This window comes from Coregonus lavaretus (assembly GCF_964263955.1).
Source record: "Coregonus lavaretus genome assembly, chromosome: 2".
NCBI classification, from domain to species: Eukaryota; Metazoa; Chordata; class Actinopteri; order Salmoniformes; family Salmonidae; genus Coregonus; species Coregonus lavaretus.
Genome location: NC_139989.1, coordinates 84,974,869 through 85,001,515, shown reverse-complemented (window position 1 = coordinate 85,001,515; position 26,647 = coordinate 84,974,869). Strand labels below are relative to the sequence as shown.

Here is a 26,647-nt window from a genome sequence, read left to right as displayed (position 1 = left end):
TCTTGTGTATTTATCTTAATGCACACACTGTAGCACTTTGCGATTGTTTTTCAATGACATCCGTGTTACAAATCAAATGTATGATTATTTATTATTCAGGTTGAAGATGTCAACGACAACGCGCCACAGACCTCCGAGCCTGTCTATTACCCTGATGTCATGGAGAATTCCCCCAATGATGTATCTGTTATCCAGGTCCATACTTCTAGACATACTTTTAAAGAAGCACTTTTATAAACTTCCACTGTCCTCCAAGAGTTGCTGAATGTTCTCTTCTCTTCTGTTATCCAGGTGGAGGCTGTGGACCCTGACTCTGGAAACAGTGACCAGGTCTACTATAAGATAACCAGCGGGAACCCACAGGGATTCTTCAGCATCGACCACCAGACTGGTGAGATCCTAAACACTATTTGTTAATATTTATGCTTTGTATTGTTACAGACTGAGCTTTGTGTGGGACTGTCCTATATTATTGCGTCATCATGTTTAACTGATTTTAGCCAAAGTGTTGTACTTTTCATTATACTGTAAACCATTTGATGTCATAACAAGCGCAACATCCCTGAATATTTCTTCACAGTAGGCTAATTTAAACATGAACATTTTCAGTTTGCATAGACATCACACTCAGTACGAACTTTTTTATGGCAGTTTTATGGCAAGCACTCCCTGTAAAGTAAATGTAACATTGCTAGTCCATTGTAGAGACAGTGTTGCTGTCTGTCTAGCATATATCTCTGTGTTTCATGTCAGTGTCAGCTGGGTGAGCCTGGTCCCAGATCTGTATGTGCTTGTTTAGCCAACTCCTTGTTATGTCATGAAACAGTCAGAGGACTTGGCTAATGCAAATACAGATCTGGGACCAGGCTAGAGCTTGATGGCCACAACATGTCATTTAGTTTATTTCTAACACTACACTACTTTCTGTTGTTCCCATGCGAAAGCCCTTGTGCACCCAGACAACAGGGTTTACTGCCCATGAGAAAGCCCTTGTGCACCCAGACAACAGGGTTTACTGCCCATGAGAAAGCCCTTGTGTCCCCAGCCAACAGGGTTTACTGCCCATGAGAAAGCCCTTGTGCACCCAGCCAACAGGGTTTACTGCCCATGAGAAAGCCCTTGTGCCCCCAGCCAACAGGGTTTCACTGTAAATCAATCAATTTCATACCACTGCACACACAGCCAGTGGGAGCGTCCCCAATGGCACCCTATTCCCTATATAGTGCACTACTTTAGACCAGGGCTCTGATCAAAAGGAGTGCACTATGTAGGTAATAGGGTGCTATTTGGGACGCAAACTGTATCAGGTTTTAGCTACCAAAGTTTTTGTTCTGAAGAGAACAATGTCAGCATTTTTACAAAGAAAGACCCTGTGGAGAACAGATCCAGCCAAGCAGGAAATGGATACCTCCTCTAACAACTTCCAGACAGTCCTACTGTAGTCTGTAGACCTATCATAGGTTACATTTGGTACATTTACATTTTAGTCATTTAGCGACTTACAGTTAGTGAGTACATACATTTTTCATACTGGCCCCCCGTGGGAATCGAACCCACAACCCTGGCGTTGCAAACGCCATGCTCTACCAACTGAGCTACACGGGGCCTATCCTTAGCTACAGTATTAGAATATATTTTCCCTCTTGGCTTATTTATTTTATACTATAACTGTTGAGAAGAATGAGTTACTTCCATTATGTCATTATTTAATTACTTCATTGTTAAGTCAAGTAGTAATCAAGAACCTTCCCAGCCCTATGTTGTTGTGGACTTTCCCCCTCCATAACCTGTGTAGCTCAGTTGGTAGAGCATGGCGTTTGCAACACCAGGGTTGTGGGTTCGATTCCCACGGGGGGCCAGTATGAAAATGTATGCACTCACAAACTAAAAGTCGCTCTGGATAAGAGCGTCTGCTAAAATGTAATAACTAACATAATGCTATGCTATCAACAGGCTTGGGTTACAAAATGTATTTTTTCCCCCTGCTAATCATACATAGCACACAAAACAGCCATCTTTTATGTGGTTTCAATGGGCAAGGAGCCTCCACATTCAACCTAACAAGCATCCCATTAAGTCTTGGGAAACAGAACCGTTTTCCTTTCCTCAGAAGATGGCACAAACTGGTTGTAATGGAAGTGGTTAATTTCTTTGAGTTTATGTGCATGAATTTGTGTAAAAAAAAAACTGTGTTTATGGCCTAGTGTTTAAGGACCATATATAAAGTAGAACATGCCTGATGGTCTATTCCAGCTCCTCAGGGCTGGGTGGAGCTACATGTACTGAGTACAAAACAGAAACATTCTACAGTATGCCTCTGAAACATACCCATGTTTATTTGCTTTGAATAACGTTAACTCACATTGTCAGTGATGCAAATGGGAGTTTTGCAAGAACACAGGAGTATCTTACATGTAGATCATGGCTGTATTAATACAGTCTGTGTTTGATGTCTGTCCTGACAGGTTTGGTGACAACCACTTCCAGAAAACTGGACAGAGAGCAGCAAGAGGGAGATACGCTGGAGGTGAACATCTTTTATATGTAGTGTAATCCTATTGGAAATCAATGTCCAATTAATCAAAATATGAATATCTAACATACTGTAAAAGTGACACCTAATGCTTGCATGACCCCTCCCCTCCTCCCCCACACCCAGATCACAGTAACAGACAAAGGCGTCCCAGCCAGGTCCACCGCTGTCCGGGTGGTGGTGAGGGTGCAGGATGAGAATGACAACACCCCACAGTTCCTGGAGAAGATCTATAAGGTCCAGCTCCCAGAGAGGGACAGGGACAGGTCAGAGAGGGAAAGACCAACAGAGAGGAGGGGGGTTGCTAAGATAGAGCCCATCTACAGAGTGATCGCCTCTGACAGAGACACGGGCCCCAACGCTGAGGTCTCTTACAGCATCGAGGGGGGAGACGAGCAGGGGAGGTACTTCATCGAACCCAAAACTGGCCATGTGTTCTCCAGAGAGGTCGTCTCGGCAGGACAGAATGACATCCTTACAGTAAGTCTGTACAGCTTGTTGCAGTAGCTACTGTGGTATTACATCTGTTTAACAATGAGATGTATTAAAACATCTATCATATCTATATATCCATTCAACACCAGCCTGCTGCTTCAAACATTGTGCTTAAATATGAACTAGTTAAAGACATGCAGTAAGTCTGCTCAACATGCTACTGATGTATAACGTGTATTAAGTCTGCTCAACATGTTACTGATGTATAACGTGTATTAAGTCTGCTCAACATGTTACTGATGTATAACATGTGTATTAAGTCTGCTCAACATGCTACTGATGTATAACGTGTATTAAGTCTGCTCAACATGTTACTGATGTATAACATGTGTATTAAGTCTGCTCAACATGTTACTGATGTATAACATGTGTATTAAGTCTGCTCAACATGTTACTGATGTATAACATGTGTATTAAGTCTGCTCAACATGTTACTGATGTATAATGTGTATTAAGTCTGCTCAACATGTTACTGATGTATAACGTGTATTAAGTCTGCTCAACATGTTACTGATGTATAACATGTGTATTAAGTCTGCTCAACATGTTACTGATGTATAACATGTGTATTAAGTCTGCTCATCATGTTACTGATGTATAACATGTGTATTAAGTCTGCTCAACATGTTACTGATGTATAACGTGTATTAAGTCTGCTCAACATGCTACTGATGTATAACATGTGTATTAAGTCTGCTCAACATGTTACTGATGTATAACATGTGTATTAAATCTGCTCAACATGTTACTGATGTATAACATGTGTATTAAGTCTGCTCAACATGTTACTGATGTATAACATGTATTAAGTCTGCTCAACATGTTACTGATGTATAACGTGTATTAAGTCTGCTCAACATGCTACTGATGTATAACATGTGTATTAAGTCTGCTCAACATGTTACTGATGTATAACATGTGTATTAAGTCTGCTCAACATGTTACTGATGTATAACGTGTATTAAGTCTGCTCAACATGTTACTGATGTATACCATGTGTATTAAGTCTGATCAACATGTTACTGATGTATAACATGTGTATTAAGTCTGCTCAACATGTTACTGATGTATAACATGTATTAAGTCTGCTCAACATGTTACTGATGTATAACGTGTATTAAGTCTGCTCAACATGTTACTGATGTATAACATGTGTATTAAGTCTGCTCAACATGTTACTGATGTATAACATGAGTATTAAGTCTGCTCAACATGTTACTGATGTATAACATGTGTATTAAGTCTGCTCAACATGTTACTGATGTATAACATGTGTATTAAGTCTGCTCAACATGTTACTGATGTATAACGTGTGTATTAAGTCTGCTCAACATGTTACTGATGTATAACATGTGTATTAAGTCTGCTCAACATGTTACTGATGTATAACATGTGTATTAAGTCTGCTCAACATGTTACTGATGTATAACGTGTGTATTAAGTCTGCTCAACATGCTACTGATGTATAACATGTGTATTAAGTCTGCTCAACATGTTACTGATGTATAACATGTGTATTAAGTCTGCTCAACATGTTACTGATGTATAACATGTGTATTAAGTCTGCTCAACATGTTACTGATGTATAACATGTATTAAGTCTGCTCAACATGTTACTGATGTATAACATGTGTATTAAGTCTGCTCAACATGTTACTGATGTATAACGTGTGTATTAAGTCTCCTCAACATGCTACTGATGTATAACATGTGTATTAAGTCTGCTCAACATGTTACTGATGTATAACATGTGTATTAAGTCTGCTCAACATGTTACTGATGTATAACATGTGTATTAAGTCTGCTCATCATGTTACTGATGTATAACATGTGTATTAAGTCTGCTCAACATGTTACTGATGTATAACATGTGTAGTAAGTCTGCTCAACATGTTACTGATGTATAACATGTGTATTAAGTCTGCTCAACATGTTACTGATGTATAACATGTGTATTACGTCTGCTCAACATGTTACTGATGTATAACATGTGTATTAAGTCTGCTCAACATGTTACTGATGTATAACATGTGTATTAAGTCTGCTCAACATGTTACTGATGTATAACATGTGTATTAAGTCTGCTCAACATGTTACTGATGTATAACGTGTATTAAGTCTGCTCAACATGCTACTGATGTATAACATGTGTATTAAGTCTGCTCAACATGTTACTGATGTATAACATGTGTATTAAGTCTGCTCAACATGTTACTGATGTATAACATGTGTATTAAGTTTGCTCAACATGTTACTGATGTCAACAAGTATTTGATACACTGCCGATTTTGCAGGTTTTCCTACTTACAAAGCATGTAGAGGTCTGTAATTTTTATCATAGGTACACTTCAACTGTGAGAGACGGAATCTGCAATTACAGAGATCATACGTTTCCTGTAGGTCTTGACCAGGTTTGCACACACTGCAGCAGGGATTTTGGCCCACTCCTCCATACAGACCTTCTCCAGATCCTTCAGGTTTTGGGGCTGTCGCTGGGCAATACAGACTTTTAGCTCCCTCCAAAGATTTTCTATTGGGTTCAGGTCTGGAGACTGGCTAGGCCACTCCAGGACCTTGAGATGCTTCTTACGGAGCCACTCCTTAGTTGCCCTGGCTGTGTGTTTCGGGTCGTTGTCAAGCTGAAAGACCGAGCCACGACCCATCTTCAATGCTCTTACTGAGGGAAGGAGGTTGTTGGCCAAGATCTCGCGATACATGGCCCCATCCATCCTCCCCTCAATACGGTGCAGTCGTCCTGTCCCCTTTGCAGAAAAGCATCCCCAAAGAATGATGCTTCCACCTCCATGCTTCACGGTTGGGATGGTGTTCTTGGGGTTGTACTCATCCTTCTTCTTCCTCCAAACACGGCAAGTGGAGTTTAGACCAAAAAGCTCTATTTTTGTCTCATCAGACCACATGACCTTCTCCCATTCCTCCTCTGGATCATCCAGATGGTCATTGGCAAACTTCAGACGGGCCTGGACATGCGCTGGCTTGAGCAGGGGGACCTTGCGTGCGCTGCAGGATTTTAATCCATGACGGCGTAGTGTGTTACTAATGGTTTTCTTTGAGACTGTGGTCCCAGCTCTCTTCAGGTCATTGACCAGGTCCTGCCGTGTAGTTCTGGGCTGATCCCTCACCTTCCTCATAATCATTGATGCCCCACGAGGTGAGATCTTGCATGGAGCCCCAGACCGAGGGTGATTGACCGTCATCTTGAACTTCTTCCATTTTCTAATAATTGCGCCAACAGTTGTTGCCTTCTCACCAAGCTGCTTGCCTATTGTCCTGTAGCCCATCCCAGCCTTGTGCAGGTCAACAATTTTATCCCTGATGTCCTTACACAGCTCTCTGGTCTTGGCCATTGTGGAGAGGTTGGAGTCTGTTTGATTGAGTGTGTGGACAGGTGTCTTTTATACAGGTAACGAGTTCAAACAGGTGCAGTTAATACAGGTAATGAGTGGAGAACAGGAGGGCTTCTTAAAGAAAAACTAATAGGTCTGTGAGAGCTGGAATTCTTACTGGTTGGTAGGTGATCAAATACTTATGTCATGCAATAAAATGCAAATTAATTACTTAAAAATCATACAATGTGATTTTCTGGATTTTTGTTTTAGATTCCGTCTCTCACAGTTGAAGTGTACCTATGATAACAATTACAGACCTCTACATGCTTTGTAAGTAGGAAAACCTGCAAAAATCGGCAGTGTATCAAATACTTGTTCTCCCCACTGTATATCTCACTAGATCAGGACATTTGAGCCTCCATATATCTACTAGTTCTAATGTATCCATGACATTCACGATTTCCTTAAGAGCATGTGGGTGATTGTTTGTGGTGTGATTTCCTTTACGGTCCATTGAGCTATTTAAAACAGTATTATAATCCCCCACCATAATAATATTGTCTTGAATTGCTTGCAGGGTTGATAATGTATTATATATATTGTCAAAGAAGTGTGGATCATCATTATTTGGTTACACTCAACCCCCCTCCTCCACAATCCACCATAAAATCAGATACTCAACGGTTGTTATATCCCAGAGCCCAACTCAAGAAAGGACCTGATTTACGAGTGCACATACAGTTACAGCTGATTGAGAAAGCATGCAAGTTTGAGCAGAAATTGACAACAATGTGAGATTTGATTAATCTACTAAATCCTAGGTGATGGAGATCAGATCCACCCTCTTCACCTGAGACACAAACACTCTAGTCCCCCGTTGTAACCATTTTTCCCAAGCATCTCCGTGCAGTCAGACCTTTGATTATTTTGTGCCACCTGGGCCACAATGATAAGCCCCCTCTTTGAAACCCCCTCTCTTACTGTTAAGTTAATTTGCAAGATGTTGGAAATCGGTGCAACAAATACTTACACAGCAATGCATGATTTGCATACTGTTGTAACTAAATGCATTTTGAAACAAACAGCCTCTTTTCAATTTGAAGTATGTTGAAAATTGGTGCAACAAATACACAGCCTCTGTCTTCATTTTTCTAGGTGTTCATCACAGTGATTGACACCAACAACCACCGGCCCCAGTTCTCTCAGCCCCAGTATGAGGTCAGCATCCCAGAGGACACAGCACCAGAGACAGGCATCCTGCAGCTCAGTGCCACAGACAGAGACCAGAGGAACAAGCTATCCTTCACTCTGCTGAGCAGCACTGATCTCTTCAGCCAGAGGAGGTTCAGGCTGGACCCTGGAACGGGACAGCTCTACACCACAGAACCGCTGGACCATGAGGTCATGCACAAACACACCCTCACTGTCATGGTAAGACAACACTAGGTATCTACCGCCACACCCTCACTGTCATGGTAAGACAACACTAGGTATCTAACGTATCTGTGTCCCAGATGGCACGCTATTCCCTTTATAGTGCACTACTTTTGACCATGGCCCACAAAAAATAGTGCACTATATAGGGAGGAGGGTGCTATTATTTGGAACGCACAATGAGTCATGTATCACTCATAACACGCAAATCAAGCTGATAAACAAGCCTTTTAAATCAGATCAAGCTGATAAACAAGCCTTTCAAATCAGATCAAGCTGATAAACAAGCCTATCAAATCAGATCAAGCTGATAAACAAGCCTTTCAAATCAGATCAAATCAAGCTGATAAACAAGCCTTTCAAATCAGATCAAATCAAGCTGATAAACAAGCCTTTCAAATCAGATCAAGCTGATAAACAAGCCTTTCAAATCAGATCAAATCAAGCTGATGAACAAGCCTTTCTGTGTCACTGTGTGGATGTCTTGGTTGATGTTTTGGTTGAGAAACAGGCCTGTAGGAATAACTTGTACAATGTAGCACCTACCCAGGTGAGATATATGGTATTTTATATGAGTCCTGTGATCCATGTGTTTTCCAGGTGCGTGATGATGATGTGCCTGTAAAGCGTAACCTGGTCAGAGTGATAGTTAACGTGGAGGACACCAATGATAACACCCCCTGGTTCACCAGCTCCCAGTACTCAGGACAGGTGTTTGAGTCAGCCGCTGTGGGATCGGCTGTACTTCAAGTTACTGCTCAGGACCGAGACAGAGGAAGCAATGCAGAGATCAGCTACATCATAGAGTCAGGTACAGTACTGTTCCTACCACACTGTTGAAAATATGACTCTGTGTACCATTACTTTTTAGTCTTTGACTATTAATTAGTAACTACAGTACACCAGACTGTAGAATAACAATCCATGCTGCTACTAATTTCTCTTTTGCTGTTTTCCCTTCACAGGGAACGAGGACAACTCGTTTGCTATCGATCTAGTCCTGGGGACCATTACAGTGGCGAAGGAGCTTGATCGTGATGACAAGAGTCAGTTTGAGCTGGCTGTAAAGGCGTCAGACAGAGGAGAGCCTCCACTGAGTGCGGTGACAACAGTACGTATAGCTGTCACTGTGCCAGATAACGCCAGGCCCAGGTTCCCTGAGGAGGAGATCTCAGCTGTTATCAGTGAGACAGCCCCTGTAGGGAGCTTAGTGACTCTAGTCTCTGCCTGCGGTCACTCTTCTGTCCTCTACCAGATCAGAGAGGGAAATGTCAACAACGCCTTCGATATCAATCCAACGTCTGGTGTTGTTGTCACTCAGAGGCTGTTGGACTATGAGAGTGTGTCTTCATACAGACTGACCGTGCAGGCCACCAACATGGCGGAGATGGTGAACTATGTTACAGTCCGTATTCACCTCAGAGATGAGAATGACAACAGTCCAGTGCTCACACAGACAGAGTTCAGAGGAGTTGTCAGTGAGTCCGCCCCTGTTAACAGTATGGTGCTGACCAATGGAAAGTCTCCTCTAGTTATCCAAGCCACTGATGCTGACAGTGATCTGAATGGCAGGCTGGTCTACCAGATTGTAGAGCCGTATGCCCTTGGTTACTTTGCCATTGACTCCAGCACCGGAGCCATTCGCACTGTCACTGACCTGGATTATGAGCAGAGGTCAGAGTTCAACTTCACTGTACAGGTCCATGACAGTGGAAAGCCACACCTTTTCTCCGAGATCATAGCCAGTGTTACCATCCACATCACTGATGTCAATGACTGCCCCCCAACATTCAGCCAAGACGTGTTTGAGACGTCTGTCATAGTGCCAACCTACAGTGGACTGAAGGTGATTTCTATAAACGCCACTGATCTGGATTCAGGAGCTGGTTCCAAACTGCTGTTCTCTATCTCAGATGGAAACATTGGAGGTAAATTCATGATTGATACCACGTCAGGCGTTATTTCTGTTTTGGATCCAGTCCAGTTGCGAAATGGGTACGAGCTGACAGTCAGAGTGTCTGACGGGAGGTTCACCAAGACTGCCCTGGTCAAAGTCAACATAAGAGAGAACCAGAACAAAGATCTGGTGTTCGCCAAGGACCTGTACACAGCCTCTCTACCAGAGAACTCATCTGAGAGGAAAACTCTGGCTGTGGTAACTACTGTGAGAAAAAGGATAAACTTACCTCTGTTTTACACCATCTTGAACCCACAGGGGAGGTTTGAGATTGGACACACCTCTGGTGTGCTGTTTACGACTGGAATACCTTTTGATCGAGAGGAACAGGATACGTTTGAGATCGTTGTGGAGGTGACAAAGGAACCATTGAAGATATAAATGACAATGAGCCTGTATTCATGGGACTCCCCTACTCAGCCCTGGTGCAGATAGATTCAGCAGTGGGTCAAGTTGTCAGGCAGATAACCACAGTGGATAAAGACACTGGTAGGAATGCTGAGATCAAATACCAGCTAAAAGAAGACTGGGGTTTGCGATCAGCGTCAAAAAAAAAGTTTGCGATCAGCGTCATCGCTAAAGACAGAGGGGACCTATCTCTCTCAGCGACAGTGGAGGTGGCGGTGACGGTGGTGAGCAAAGCCGTGCCTGTGTTTGAGAAATCCTCCTATGACATAGTTATACCAGAGGATGTTCCAGTAGACACCTCCATTGTGAAGATCCAGGCCAAAGCCTCAGAGGGACTAAGGACTGTCTATAGCATCTCTGAGGGAGACCCTTTAGGTCAGTTCTCCATTAGTTTCATCACTGGTGTCTTCCATGTTGTACAGCCGTTGGACTTCGAGACCCACCCAGCATACAGACTTAGCATCCGAGCCTCAGACTCACTTACAGGGGCTCACTCTGAAGTTTTCCTTGACATTATCTTGGAGGACGTCAATGATAATGCACCGACTTTCAAAGAGAGGTTATATGAGGCTAGTGTGTCTGAGTCGGCTGACATTGACTCGTCAGTGTTACAGGTGTCTGCCATAGACTCAGACTCAGGCAACAACAAAGTGCTGTTTTACCAGTTAGTGGAGGAGGGGGGTGGCTCCTCAGATTACTTCACCATTGACCAAGACAGTGGGGTGATCATGACATCTGGCCTGTTAGACTATGAGGTGGGACCACAACATAGGTTGGTGGTCAGAGCTGTGGATGGGGGTGTCCCTGCCCAGTCCAGTGAGGTCCCAGTCATCATCTCAGTGACAGACATCAATGACAACCCAGTCAGCATCTGTATAAGGCTATGGTCAGCCAGCTGGCCGAAAGGGGTCATTTTGTAGCCTGTGTGAGGACCTCTGATGCTGACCTGTCAGACACTGACCGCCTGGAGTACTCCCTACTCTCTGGCAATGAGGACTCCAGCTTCATCATAGACGGAAGGAGTGGAGAGATTGTCATATCGAACCACCGCAAGCTGAACATGGAGCCACTGTATAACCTCAGTGTCTCTGTGTCTGATGGGCTTTATAGTAGTGGATGTAACGTCCAGGTCACAGTGATCACTTCTAACCTCCACAGCCCCTCTTTCTCCCACACTGACTCTGTTATAGAGCTGTTGGAGAACTCCCCTGTTGGCACGTTGGTCACTCAAGTCACAGCTACCGATAAAGATACAGGAGTGTATGGCAAGGTGACATATTACATAGTCAATGACATCACAAAGGATAAATTCACTATCAATGAAAATGGGGAGATTTTTACTGTGGAAATCTTAGACAGAGAGAATGTAATCAGTAGCCTAATCTCTATTAGTCTGATGGCTACAGATGGAGGGGGAAAGCTAGGCTTCACCACTGTCAACGTGATCCTGACGGATGTTAACGATAACGCTCCTCAGTTCAGGGCAGCATAATACAAAGCCAATATTCCCAGGGATGTCGCTGAAGGAACTATCATAGTCAGAGTTACTGCTGTGGACGCAGACGAAGGCAGCAATGCTGACATCACTTACACTGTAGAATCTGAGGTGAGAGGTTTGGACATACATCCTCTCAATGGTGATGTAATCGCCAAAGACAATTTTACGACTTATAAAAATGACCTATTTTCCTTTTATGTGAGTGCTAAAGACGCTGGAGATCCACCTAAACAAACTGTGGTGCCAGTATACATCAGACTACTGCCCAAGGAGGTGACAGTGCCAAAACTAGTTGAGTTACAGAAGAGATGGTCAGTCAGTGAGGGCCTTCCTATAGGTTCTGAGATTGATGTCATCCAAGAGAGTGAGCAGCCTTTGATATACAACCTTGTTAAAGGCAGCACCCCTGAGAGCAACCAAGACCAAGTCTTCGTTGTCAACACAGACACAGGGAAGCTCAAACTAGCTAAACGTCTTGACTTTGAATACACTAAATGGTACCGGCTGACTCTGCAGGCACAGGGCGACCTAGAGGGCATTGACGTGATTACTACTGCCCACCTCCATATTCAGGTACAGGACGTCAACGATAACAGTCCACAGTTTGAATCGGACTCTTACAGATCATTTGTTGTTGAGAACCTACCTAGAGGAACCTCAGTGATTCAGGTGAGGGCTACTGATCTAGACTCAGGAGTGAACGGCCAGGTTACATACAGTCTGGACCGGTACCAAAACTCTGTAGAGGTCCTGGGGATATTTGCTGTGGATGGAGAGTCAGGGTGGGTCACAACACTGAAGGAGCTGGACCAGGAGCAGCAGGACCGGTACTTAGTAGCAGTACTGGCTACAGACAGAGGGCATGACGGGAGGCTGAATGCCACTGCCACAGTGGAGGTGACAGTGGTGGACTTGAATGACAATCCCATGCGCTTCACGGAGGAGGTGTTCAGGGCCAGCGTCAGTGAGGACATCCCCGTTCCTAGCAGGGCCATAGCAGTCCTGAGGACCACCGACAGAGACTCTGAAGACCTCAACAAGCCAATCTGCTGTTTCATCACAGGTACTCTGGCTGGCTTGAGTGGACAGATTGTCTTTGAATTACAGAATTTTACATGGATGTTTCAGTTGCTTACATCAGTTTTGTATACTTTTGCAAGATTCTTTGTTACCCTGAATGTCATATTTCCTTTGCCTCTCCCAGGAGGTGACCCACGGGCTCAGTTTGGCCTGGAGCACTCTCAGGGGGAGTGGAGGGTGGTGGTGAGGAGAGCTCTGGACAGGGAGAAGAGGGACAGCTACCTCCTGAACGTCACTGCTACCGACGGAACGTCTGTGACCACAGCCACTGTGGAGATCAGTGTCCTCGATGCAAACGACAACAGTCCTGTCTGTGAGAGGGTAAGGGTTGGGCAGTACAAAGACACTTAGAGAACATACTGTAACAGAGTGAAAGCACTGTTAAACTAAATGGCCTACAGTAATATGACGTCCTATGAAGTTTCTTTGTAATATTACGTTTTTTTGTAATATGAAGTCCTATTAAGTTTCTATGTAATATGAAGTCCTGTGAAGTTTCTTTGTAATTTGAAGTCCTGTGAAGTTTCTATGTAATATGAAGTCCTGTGAAGTTTCTTTGTAATTTGAAGTCCTGTGAAGTTTCTATGTAATATGAAGTCCTGTGAAGTTTCTATGTAATATGAAGTCCTGTGAAGTTTCTTTGTAATTTGAAGTCCTGTGAAGTTTCTATGTAATATGAAGTCCTGTGAAGTTTCTTTGTAATTTGAAGTCCTGTGAAGTTTCTATGTAATATGAAGTCCTGTGAAGTTTCTTTGTAATTTGAAGTCCTGTGAAGTTTCTATGTAATATGAAGTCCTGTGAAGTTTCTTTGTAATATGAAGTCCTGTGAAGTTTCTATGTAATATGAAGTCCTGTGAAGTTTCTATGTAATATGAAGTCCTATGAAGTTTCTTTGTAATATGAAGTCCTATGAAGTTTCTTTGTAATATGAAGTCCTGTGAAGGTTCTTTGTAATACGAAGTCCAAAAGTTTCAATGTATTTTGTTGAGTTTCTTACAGAGTTGTTTACTTCATGTAACGTCCATGACTTCCTCTACAGGCTCTCTATGCCCAGACAGTCCCTGAGAACACTCCTGAAGGGAGGCTGGTCCTGCGAGTCTCTGCCACTGATGCAGACATCCAATCCAACGCTCAGATCTCATACACTCTCTCTGGAGATGGAGCTGATTACTTTAGCATTGAATCAGACACAGGTACTGTATATGAGTCAGACACATAATCATCATGCTTGTTGAAAATTGTTCACCAAATGTTACTAGTAAATGTTCTAAGAGTGGAGCCTTCTAAGAGACGTAGTTGTCTGTGCTGTGTGTTCTCTGAAGGCCAGCTGAAAACCCTGTTGCCGTTGGACCGCGAGGAGAGGGATGTGTACAGTCTGGTGGTGCAAGTGGAGGATGGAGGACAGCGTTACTGCCAGGCTAATGTGGTGATAACAGTGGGAGATGTCAATGATAACGCTCCTGAGTTCACAGCTGACCCCTACCCTGTCACTGTCTTTGAGAACACTGAGATAAACACGTATGTGGCACGGCTACAGGCCACTGATCTGGATGCAGGTAAGAGGCTTTATATTAAGGCCTTTTAGGATCTAATGCATTAACGTGCCAAAAAGTATTCATGTTATGATAAGATATATCCTGTTATTAGACATAACTAATGTAAGAAATGTGCACCAAATAATTACGATTTACGGATCAATTATAATAGATGGCTGATGTAATGAATAAAGAGCCTTGAGAAAAGTCCTAATTCACATTCAAAAGAAATGGTTGGTGTGGTATACCTTTTGAAATTAGTCTCGCAGAAGTTTCCAAAGTCATAATGAACTTGTAAGCACTGGTTGCTCTTTGTTGCCAAGCAATCAATTATGAAGTAAGACAGAGAATGAGGTATGTGCTTTATCCCGGCATTAACGCAAGACACACACACACACACACACACACACACACACACACACACACACACACACACACACACACACACACACACACACACACACACACACACACACACACACACACAAATTAACACACAGCGCAGACTGATGGAATTATTCAACTGAAAAAAGATTGCTTTGATGATGAACTGACAATGTTATTTAGTCTGTGTCACGATCGTCAAAAGGAGTGGACCAATGCGCAGCGTGGAATGCGAACATATTTTATTATTATTCACCACACGAACAAAAACAACAAAACGATACGTGAAGTCCTTGGGTACATACACAAACCAACACGGAACAAGATCCCACAAAACACAAGTGCCAAACGGCTGCCTAAGTATGGTACCCAATCAGAGACAACAAGCAACAGCTGATTCACGTTGCCTCTGATTGAGAACCACCCTGGCCAACATAGAAACACATGAACTAGAAACTGAAACAATGAACACAAAACATAGACTCTACACACCCTGGCTCAACATAAAAGAGTCCCTAGAGCCAGGGCGTGATAGTCTGTTATTGACAGTGGTCCTTTCCTCTTAACGGTCAAGCCTAAATGTTCCTCAAATCCACTTAAACAACAGGAAGCTGTGTAAATAATATTTCCTCTCCAACCAACCAACCCACAGGAAAACAACAACAACATAATTAAAGACTTCCTCTATATGGACTTCATGCAGTGAGTGAGTGATTGATACAGAAAGTTCATGATAGTGCTTTTGTCCATTTGTCCTCGGCAATACAAGTATAAAGAGATGGTATCCACTATACATTAGGTAGTTTGCTTCAGTCAACAGCCCTAACCAAGGTGAAAACACACTTACACATGGCCAATAATATATATACAGTATATATTTTAAAACACTCACACTTGTAATTTCCTACTAGCATCTACTTTGCTGATTACTACTTTATTGAGGAAAAATGTACTTACTATGACTGTGAAATGTGGTTGTCTAACCTAGCTATCTTAAGATGAATGCACTAACTGTAAGGCACTCTGGATATGACACCCTATTCCCTATTTAGGACCCATAAGGCTCTGGTCAAAAGTAGTGAACTATGTAGAAGGGAATATGGAGGGTGCCATTGGGGACATTGGAGCCTTTGGTTCTGTTCCCAGCAGAAAGACTTACTGTATGATGATGTAGTTATGCATGTCTGTCATTCTTCCACAGTGTTGTTGTGTGGATTTACAACAAAATGTAGCTGTTTGTTCCAATATACCTCTAATTGACCTCTTACTGGTGCTTTTCAGCACTTCATATTGAGACAATAGTGCTCTCCTTGGAGCCATTTCTTTTTCGCCTGGTTATTTCTCCATGGACTCCTACCTAGGACTTTCCGTATCTCCGTTGGTACCTGCTGTGATAGAGAGCCAGACAGACTTTAATCTGTGATAAGAGTTGAGTTATGCAGCACACTCCTCTCTGGTTGCATCATAAATGGTACCCTATTCCCTTTATAGTACACTACTTTGACCAGGGCCCATAGGCCCTGTGCCCTATATATGGAGTAGGGTGTAGTTTGTGATGCCTGCCTGGCTGTATTCATCAGGGTCTGTTGTTGTGAAGCAGCCAGGCCTCTATCATAAACAACACTAATCACAGACCTAAACACAGACGTGCCCATAGGATGTTCATGTCATCACAGAAAGACTCATTCTCGCTGGCCTCAACAACGTGCATCATTCAGGACGCCACACAGGAATGAGAGTTTACAGGATCAGTTAATGAATTGTTTTGTCACCTGATGACTCTGGAGGTTGTTGAGATCATGGAGAGATTTGGCCCCAATTCACTCAGCTGCCGTGCAGTTATCTTAACAAATGACTGTGGTCAGATACAGTATGCTGGATATGCTTGGACTGGGCTGGGCAAGCTCTGGTTAAAACACGCCATTGACCTCCCATTCCATCTGGACTGTTCATGTAGGATAGAGTGGAGATGGCTGTGCATTTATGGGTTAAACTCTCTCTCTCCCTCTCTCTAGCAAACAACAGCAGGATCCTGTATTCCTTTGAGGACTCAGCCGATGGCCGATTCTCCATCTAGCAGGATTCAGGGCTGGTCCGTGTGGAGCAACCCCTGGTGAGGACCCAGGCTGGGTACACGCTGCGTGTCTGTTCTGTACTGGTCTCTGTGCTTAGCGTCAACGACAGACCCCCGGCCTTCCAAAACAGGGACTATGGCGTCACGGTGTCAGAGGACGTCACCTTGGGGACCCAGGTGGTCAGGGTGTTTGCAGCTAGCGGTGACCCCAAGGCCACCGCTGACATCACCTACTCCATCGTCAACGGCAACGAGCATGGGATGTTCAGCATCGACTCACACACCGGTAGCTATACTATAAATGTCAACTTTATTGTTTATGCCATTAGCCGTCCTAGTCATGTGTGTTTAATGTCCCTTTACTGAGCGTATGTATGTGTGTCTACAGGTGACATTTTTGTGACCAAGGCTCTGGATTATGAAGCGTCCCATGAGCACTATTTGACAGTACAGGCCTTGGACAAAGGCAGGACGAGCCAAGGTGACATTGCCACAGTAACCATCTACTTGACAGATGTCAACGACAACTCTCCTGTCTTCAGCCAGTAGGTGTACTCTGCTGTGATCAGTGAAGATACCGACACGGGCCTGACCATGTTGACCGTGAGTGTCTAGTAGTACTAAAACTGCAATCACTATAAATTAAACATTTTCAACCTTTGATTTGTACTCAATGCTCTATAGAAAGAAAGGGGGGAAATCCTGCAGTGTCATTTTACTAGAAAATGTCTGATGCAATATTGTTAACATGTCCATTCATGCACTCTGTTCTTTGTTGTTAAGGTGATGGCTGATGACATTGATGGTCCCTCCAACAACCACATCTACTTTTCCATCATCAAGGGCAACCAGGCCGGGCCCTTCACCATAGACACGGTCAGCGGTGAGGTGAAGGTTGTCTGCCCGTTAGACCGAGAAAAGGTAGCTAACTAACTTTCCACATTCTTCCCATCTTTCTACCCATGTTCCTCTTATTCAACAGAGCACAATTAACACTCCAACTGTCACAGTTTGAAGCAGACAAGGATTGGCAATGTTACAAGCCTCAATTGTGTCTAATTGCTCTCTAAGTCTAGAGTTGATTTTTTTCCACCCCTTCACTCTGTGTTAAAACTAGGTGGCTTCGTACACTTTGACGGTACTGGCATCAGACAGTGGGAGCCCCTCCAGATCCAGCAGTGCCCTGATCAACATTGACGTGTCGGATGTGAATGATAATGCACCCGTGTTCTCTGAGGCCGACTACAGCCTTGTCATCCAGGTAAGACAGGCATGTCAGAGGTAGACATGCCACGGAGAGATAAGAGATTCCATCTGACAACACTGACTACACGTCTGAAATGAAGTGAGGTTTAGCTGGAGGGTGCAAGTTAACTGAAGTTAAGAGGACTCAGAAACGTTATTGGGTGCATAGAGTTGCACTTGAAGCAGGTGAGTGTAAGGAATAGTGTGAGGTATAGATACAGGATGTATAGCTGAGAAGAGAAAGACAGGATAAACGAGGGAGCTTCAGTAAGCCTCTGAACAATAGCTCCTGAATCAGCATCGAAAGACATGGATATGGAATCTCTCTCTCTCTCTCTCCCTCTTTGTCTCTCTCTCTCTGTCCCTCTCTCTCTGTCCCTCTCTCTCTCTCTCTGTCCCTCTCTCTCTGTCCCTCTCTCTCTCTCTCTCTCTCTCTCTCTCTCTCTCTCTCTCTCTCTCTCTCTCTCTCTCTCTCTCTCTCTCTCTCTCTCTCTCTCTCTCTCTCTCTCTCTCTCTCTCTCTCTCTCTCCCTGCCTCCCTCTGTCCCCCTCTCTCTGTCTCCCTCCCTCTGTCCCTGTCTCCCCCCTTGTGCCTTGCTCAAGGACACATCGACAGATTTTTCACCTAGTCGGCTCGGGGATTAGAACCAGCGACCTTTCGGTTACTGGCACAACGCTCTTAACCACTAAGCTACCTGCTGTATCAGGGAGCACCAGTAGGTTCACCGGAAACACAGGAATGGTTGCAAGCTTCTGTGATCATAGCAGAGTTGGTACAGATTGCCCTCATTCCAGTATTGATTCTCTTCTTTAATCCCAGAAGCAGCAGTGAATAAAAGTCCACCAATTCCCCCCTCTGGTTGGCAATGGCGCTTGCAAGCCTGTTATTTTATCCTCTTAACCTGAAGTGAGGAATTCAAGCACTGGGTAGTGATTATAATGATAGGTTGTAATAATGATGTAATGGTTGTGGTTCTGTTGTGTTTCCTCAGGTGTTAGACAGTGGCAGACCACCGATCCTGGCCTCCAAAGTGATCAATATCAGGGTGATCCAGGAGAGCCTCCACCCCCCTGCTATCCTCCCCCTGGAGGTACTCATCTCCACCCCAGGAGAGGCCTACCCGGGCGGGGTGCTGGGTCAGATCCGACCCACTGACCAGGACCTTTATGACTCCCTGACCTACCACCTCCAGCCCGACATAGCCAACACACTACTGTTCTCCCTGTCCCCCTCAGATGGCCGGCAGGGGACCCGGCCGGGTCAGGTCCTCAAACTGGGCCACTACCTGCTCAACGTCACCGTCACCGATGGACGCTTCACCACGGCAACCGGTGTCGGCGTGCACGTCCACCAGGTGACCAAGCGCATGCTGGAGAGCTCCGTGGCTGTCCGCCTGGCTGGGGTGGGCCCCGAGGAGTTCATAGGGGAGCACTGGAGGGGCTTCCTGAGGGCGCTGCGCATGGTGGCAGGGATCAGGAGGAGTGATGTCCAGCTGGTCAGTCTGCAGCCCTGTGAGCCCCCTGGTAACCTGGATGTCCTGCTGACCACTACCAAGGACAGGATCCTCCTCAGTAAGCTCAATGCCTCTGTGGGGGCTATTCAGGAGGTTACAGGCCTCCGCGTGGTCAGGGTGTTCAGGAAGCTATGTGCAGGCTTGGACTGTAGTGAGGTGGTCACCCTGGACCAGAACTTCCTGACCACCTACAGCACGGATAGACTCAGCCTCATCACAGATCTGCTGTGTGCCTCTGCAAAGGTACAACACACCTCACACTACACATTACACAATACACATCACACAATACACATCACACAACACACCTCACACCTCATACATCACACATCACACAATACACATCACACAACACACATCACACATCACACAACACACATCACACCTCACACATCACACAACACACATCACACATCACACAACACACATCACACCTCACACATCACACATCACACAATACACAACACACAACACACATCACACATCACACAATACACATCACATCACACACAATACACAACACACATCACACAACACACATCACACCACACATCACACAACACACATCACACAACACACATCACACAACACACAATACACAACACACATCACATCACACAACACACAATACACAACACACATCACATCACACAACACACAACACACATCACACAACACACATCACACAACACACATCACACAACACACAACACACCTCACACATCACACCACACATTACACATTACACATTACACAACATACACCACACACCACACACCACACACCACACCTCACACAACACACATCACACCACACACCACACACTACACATTACACCACACACAACACACAACACACCTCACACAACACACAACACACCTCACACATCACACCACACATTACACATTACACATTACACAACAGACACCACACACCACACACCACACACCACACCTCACACAACACACATCACACCACACAACACACATCACACCACACACCACACAACACACAACACACATCACACCACACAACACACAACACACAACACACATCACACAACACACATTACACCACACACCTCACACATCACACCACACATTACACATTACACATTACACAACAGACACCACACACCACACAACACACAACACACAAAACACCTCACACCTCACACAACACATCACATATCATCAGGCTATTGATAAAACAATAGAGGTCGTCCAATACACTACATTTTGCCCGTGTCCCAAATGGCACCCTATTCCCTACATAGTGCATTACTTTTTCCCATAGCTGTATGAGCTGTATGAGCCCTGGTCAGAAGTAGTACACTATATAGGGAATAGGGTGCCATTTACGATGTGTCCTCTCCCTCATTGTATTGATTTGATATGCTCGGTACTAGGTGGTGAGTGTCCTGTGTTGAAGCAGCTCTGTGAGGGGAAGCCCTGTCCTGAGGGATGTGTGTCCAACCAGAGAGAGGGACCATACAGCTGTGTCTATCCACCTGACCAACAGGGAGGATGCTCAGGTACTCTCTGTCACTTAAACAACCTAACAGATCATCAACCAAGATAGTGTTTGAATGACTGTTTCTTTAGTCTAATGTTGCTAGACATTATTCTCACATTCCAGATGAATAGAGGATGACGAACAGAATTTCATTTGAGTCATTTAGCAGACGCTCTTATGCAGAGCGACTTACAGGAGCAATTAGGGTGAAGTGCCTTGCTCAAGGGCACATCGACAGATTTTTCACCTAGTCGGCTCAGGGATTCGAACCAGCGACCTTTCGATTACTGTCCTAACGCTCTTAACCACTAAGCTACCTGCCGCCCTAGAATGGCTCCTGTTTCTTCGGATCCTATATAACCATTACTTCAGTCACCACCAAAACAGATATTAGTAACAGAGATGTAATATGTCACATAACAAACTGATCCGTCTATCTGTTCTTTTTAAACCACAGGAGGTCAGTCTCTGTGGTTCAGTGGGAAGGGTTACATCAGGTACCGTCTGATGGAGAACCGTAATAGAGAGGAGATGAAAGTGTCTCTCAGACTGAGAACGCTGTCCCACCATGCCACTCTCCTGTTCGCCAGAGGAACAGACTACAGCATTCTAGAGGTAGGTCTATAGATGAGTCCCAGATGGCACCTATTCCCTATATAGGGCTCTGGTCAATAGTAGTGCACTATAAACTAGTGCACTATATACAGAATAGGCCACAAGTTGCTAACACAATGGACATGCTGCTGTTACTACTGTCTCTCTAACACAATGGACATGCTGCTGTTACTACGGTCTCTCTAACACAATGGACATGCTGCTGTTACTACTGTCTCTAACACAATGGACATGCTGCTGTTACTACGGTCTCTCTAACACAATGGACATGCTGCTGTTACTACTGTCTCTAACACAATGGACATGCTGCTGTTACTACTGTCTCTAACACAATGGACATGCTGCTGTTACTACTGTCTCTCTAACACAATGGACATGCTGCTGTTACTACTGTCTCTCTAACACAATGGACATGCTGCTGTTACTACTGTCTCTCTAACACAATGGACATGCTGCTGTTACTACTGTCTCTAACACAATGGACATGCTGCTGTTACTACTGTCTCTCTAACACAATGGACATGCTGCTGTTACTACGGTCTCTCTAACACAATGGACATGCTGCTGTTACTACTGCCTCTAACACAATGGACATGCTGCTGTTACTACTGTCTCTCTAACACAATGGACATGCTGCTGTTACTACTGTCTCTCTAACACAATGGACATGCTGCTGTTACTACTGTCTCTCTAACACAATGGACATGCTGCTGTTACTACTGTCTCTAACACAATGGACATGCTGCTGTTACTACTGTCTCTCTAACACAATGGACATGCTGATGTTACTACGGTCTCTCTAACACAATGGACATGCTGCTGTTACTACTGTCTCTCTAACACAATGGACATGCTGCTGTTACTACTGTCTCTCTAACACAATGGACATGCTGCTGTTACTACTGTCTCTAACACAATGGACATGTTGCTGTTACTACTGTCTCTCTAACACAATGGACATGCTGCCGTTACTACTGTCTCTCTAACACAATGGACATGCTGCTGTTACTACGGTCTCTCTAACACAATGGACATGCTGCCGTTACTGATGAGGCTTTTCTGCTTGATGTATACTTTGGTGTGTTTTTTAAGTTGCTCTTTTGAGAGAAACTCAGAGCAGCAGTAAGGCTTCTCTCCTGTGTGTCCTTCCATTCATACTGTCAGATCTAATATGGAAGAACTGAATATTACCATAAGAACCATTCATACTGTCAGATCTAATACGGAAGAACTGAATACAAAAGAGAAGGTTGACCAGTACAAATTCATGTAACTTTATTTTTCATTGGCAGCTCAATTAAGTTGGCTTGAATGCAGTTATCCAAACAAATTCATCATCAATTACTAAAATAAGTAGAAAAAAACAAAACACACCAAAACTGACCAGGTGAACACTGATCAGTAAAGTAAAGAGAGGCTAAGATTCTATAACGCTCCCTTTCCTCTGCACAGTTCTCTCACAGTGAGAAACAATAGGATTACAAGAGTTCTATGCTTTCTTCATTTGATCCAATCCACTACCACTTAATAATTGTCTGAAATCAGTGTCATGTCCTAGGATTTTTTTTATATTGACTCACTTCTGTCCTACTTGCATCATATGTCTGCTACAGTAGAACATTACAGTTTGAACATGGAAATGCTGCGGCTACTACTGTCTCTCTAACACAATGGACATGCTGCTGTTACTACTGTCTCTCTAACACAATGGACATGCTGCTGTTACTACGGTCTCTCTAACACAATGGACATGCTGCTGTTACTACGGTCTCTCTAACACAATGGACATGCTGCTGTTACTACTGTCTCTAACACAATGGACATGCTGCTGTTACTACGGTCTCTCTAACACAATGGACATGCTGCTGTTACTACTGTCTCTCTAACACAATGGACATGCTGCTGTTACTACGGTCTCTCTAACACAATGGACATGCTGCTGTTACTACTGTCTCTAACACAATGGACATGCTGCTGTTACTACTGTCTCTAACACAATGGACATGCTGATGTTACTACTGTCTCTAACACAATGGACATGCTGCTGTTACTACTGTCTCTCTAACACAATGGACATGCTGCCGTTACTACTGTCTCTCTAACACAATGGACATGCTGCTGTTACTACGGTCTCTCTAACACAATGGACATGCTGCCGTTACTGATGAGGCTTTTCTGCTTGATGTATACTTTGGTGTGTTTTTTAAGTTGCTCTTTTGAGAGAAACTCAGAGCAGCAGTAAGGCTTCTCTCCTGTGTGTCCTTTTTTTCATACTGTCAGATCTAATATGGAAGAACTGAATACAAAAGAGAAGGTTGACCAGTACAAATTTATGTAACTTTATTTTTCATTGGCAGATCAATTAAGTTGGCTTGAATGCAGTTATCCAAACAAATTCATCATCAATTACTAAAATAAGTAGAAACAAACAAAACACACCAAAACTGACCAGGTGAACACTAATCAGTAAAGTAAAGAGAGGCTAACATTCTATAATGCTCCCTTTCCTCTGCACAGTTCTCTCACAGTGAGAAACAATAGGATTACAAGAGTTCTATGCTTTCTTCATTTGATCCAATCCACTACCACTTAATAATTGTCTGAAATCAGTGTCATGTCCTAGGATTTTTTTTATATTGACTCACTTCTGTCCTACTTGCATCATATGTCTGCTACAGTAGAACATTACAGTTTGAACATGGAAATGCTGCGGCTACTACTGTCTCTCTAACACAATGGACATGCTGCTGTTACTACTGTCTCTCTAACACAATGGACATGCTGCTGTTACTACGGTCTCTCTAACACAATGGACATGCTGCTGTTACTACGGTCTCTCTAACACAATGGACATGCTGCCGTTACTACTGTCTCTCTAACACAATGGACATGCTGCTGTTACTATTGTCTCTCTAACACAATGGACATGCTGCTGTTACTACGGTCTCTCTAACACAATGGACATGCTGCTGTTACTACGGTATCTCTAACACAATGGACTTGCTGCCGTTACTACTGTCTCTCTAACACAATGGACATGCTGCTGTTACTACTGTCTCTAACACAATGGACATGCTGCTGTTACTACGGTCTCTCTAACACAATGGACATGCTGCTGTTACTACGGTCTCTCTAACACAATGGACATGCTGCTGTTACTACTGTCTCTAACACAATGGACATGCTGCTGTTACTACTGTCTCTCTAACACAATGGAAATGCTGCGGCTACTACTGTCTCTCTAACACAATGGACATGCTGCTGTTACTACTGTCTCTAACACAATGGACATGCTGCTGTTACTACGGTCTCTCTAACACAATGGACATGCTGCTGTTACTACGGTCTCTCTAACACAATGGACATGCTGCCGTTACTGATGAGGCTTTTCTGCTTGATGTATACTTTGGTGTGTTTTTTAAGTTGCTCTTTTGAGAGAAACTCAGAGCAGCAGTAAGGCTTCTCTCCTGTGTGTCCTTCCATTCATACTGTCAGATCTAATATGGAAGAACTGAATATTACCATAAGAACCATTCATACTGTCAATCTAATACGGAAGAACTGAATACAAAAGAGAAGGTTGACCAGTACAAATTCATGTAACTTTATTTTTCATTGGCAGATCAATTAAGTTGGCTTGAATGCAGTTATCCAAACAAATTCATCATCAATTACTAAAATAAGTAGAAACAAACAAAACACACCAAAACTGACCAGGTGAACACTGATCAGTAAAGTAAAGAGAGGCTAACATTCTATAATGCTCCCTTTCCTCTGCACAGTTCTCTCACAGTGAGAAACAATAGGATTACAAGAGTTCTATGCTTTCTTCATTTGATCCAATCCACTACCACTTAATAATTGTCTGAAATCAGTGTCATGTCCTAGGATTTTTTTTATATTGACTCACTTCTGTCCTACTTGCATCAAATGTCTGCTACAGTAGAACATTACAGTTTGAACATGGAAATGCTGCGGCTACTACTGTCTCTCTAACACAATGGACATGCTGCTGTTACTACTGTCTCTCTAACACAATGGACATGCTGCTGTTACTACGGTCTCGCTAACACAATGGACATGCTGCTGTTACTACGGTCTCTCTAACACAATGGACATGCTGCCGTTACTACTGTCTCTCTAACACAATGGACATGCTGCTGTTGCTACTGTCTCTCTAACACAATGGACATGCTGCTGTTACTACGGTCTCTCTAACACAATGGACATGCTGCTGTTACTACGGTCTCTCTAACACAATGGACATGCTGCCGTTACTACTGTCTCTCTAACACAATGGACATGCTGCTGTTACTACGGTCTCTCTAACACAATGGACATGCTGCTGTTACTACGGTCTCTCTAACACAATGGACATGCTGCCGTTACTGATGAGGCTTTTCTGCTTGATGTATACTTTGGTGTGTTTTTTAAGTTGCTCTTTTGAGAGAAACTCAGAGCAGCAGTAAGGCTTCTCTCCTGTGTTTTCTTCCATTCATACTGTCAGATCTAATATGGAAGAACTGAATATTACCATAAGAACCATTCATACTGTCAATCTAATACGGAAGAACTGAATACAAAAGAGAAGGTTGACCAGTACAAATTCATGTAACTTTATTTTTCATTGGCAGATCAATTAAGTTGGCTTGAATGCAGTTATCCAAACAAATTCATCATCAATTACTAAAATAAGTAGAAACAAACAAAACACACCAAAACTGACCAGGTGAACACTGATCAGTAAAGTAAAGAGAGGCTAACATTCTATAATGCTCCCTTTCCTCTGCACAGTTCTCTCACAGTGAGAAACAATAGGATTACAAGAGTTCTATGCTTTCTTCATTTGATCCAATCCACTACCACTTAATAATTGTCTGAAATCAGTGTCATGTCCTAGGATTTTTTTTATATTGACTCACTTCTGTCCTACTTGCATCATATGTCTGCTACAGTAGAACATTACAGTTTGAACATGGAAATGCTGCGGCTACTACTGTCTCTCTAACACAAT

At 43.6% G+C, this 26,647-nt stretch overlaps 1 protein-coding gene and 1 long non-coding RNA gene across 2 annotated transcripts in view; both read left to right on the top strand.

The window, feature by feature from the left end:
* LOC311142441 overlaps nt 1-26,647 on the top strand; it is a 1,015,744-nt gene that overhangs the window by 267,260 nt on the left and 721,837 nt on the right. The gene's annotated exons all lie outside the window — the stretch shown is intronic.
* Nucleotides 1-26,647, top strand: part of LOC311099475 (protocadherin Fat 1-like) — a gene marked incomplete at both ends in the record, with an annotated part of 121,421 nt that overhangs the window by 865 nt on the left and 93,909 nt on the right. Inside the window, 21 exon segments of the mRNA XM_084140165.1 lie at nt 100-195; nt 292-391; nt 2,466-2,527; nt 2,660-3,013; nt 7,531-7,806; nt 8,410-8,620; nt 8,775-10,127; nt 10,130-11,032; nt 11,035-11,663; nt 11,667-12,735; nt 12,877-13,073; nt 13,792-13,945; nt 14,075-14,308; nt 14,400-14,410; nt 16,749-17,031; nt 17,134-17,240; nt 17,529-17,666; nt 17,863-18,006; nt 18,982-19,746; nt 20,935-21,037; nt 21,476-21,633. Of these exon segments, the coding sequence (XP_083996291.1) occupies nt 100-195; nt 292-391; nt 2,466-2,527; nt 2,660-3,013; nt 7,531-7,806; nt 8,410-8,620; nt 8,775-10,127; nt 10,130-11,032; nt 11,035-11,663; nt 11,667-12,735; nt 12,877-13,073; nt 13,792-13,945; nt 14,075-14,308; nt 14,400-14,410; nt 16,749-17,031; nt 17,134-17,240; nt 17,529-17,666; nt 17,863-18,006; nt 18,982-19,746; nt 20,935-21,037; nt 21,476-21,633 (7,347 nt within the window).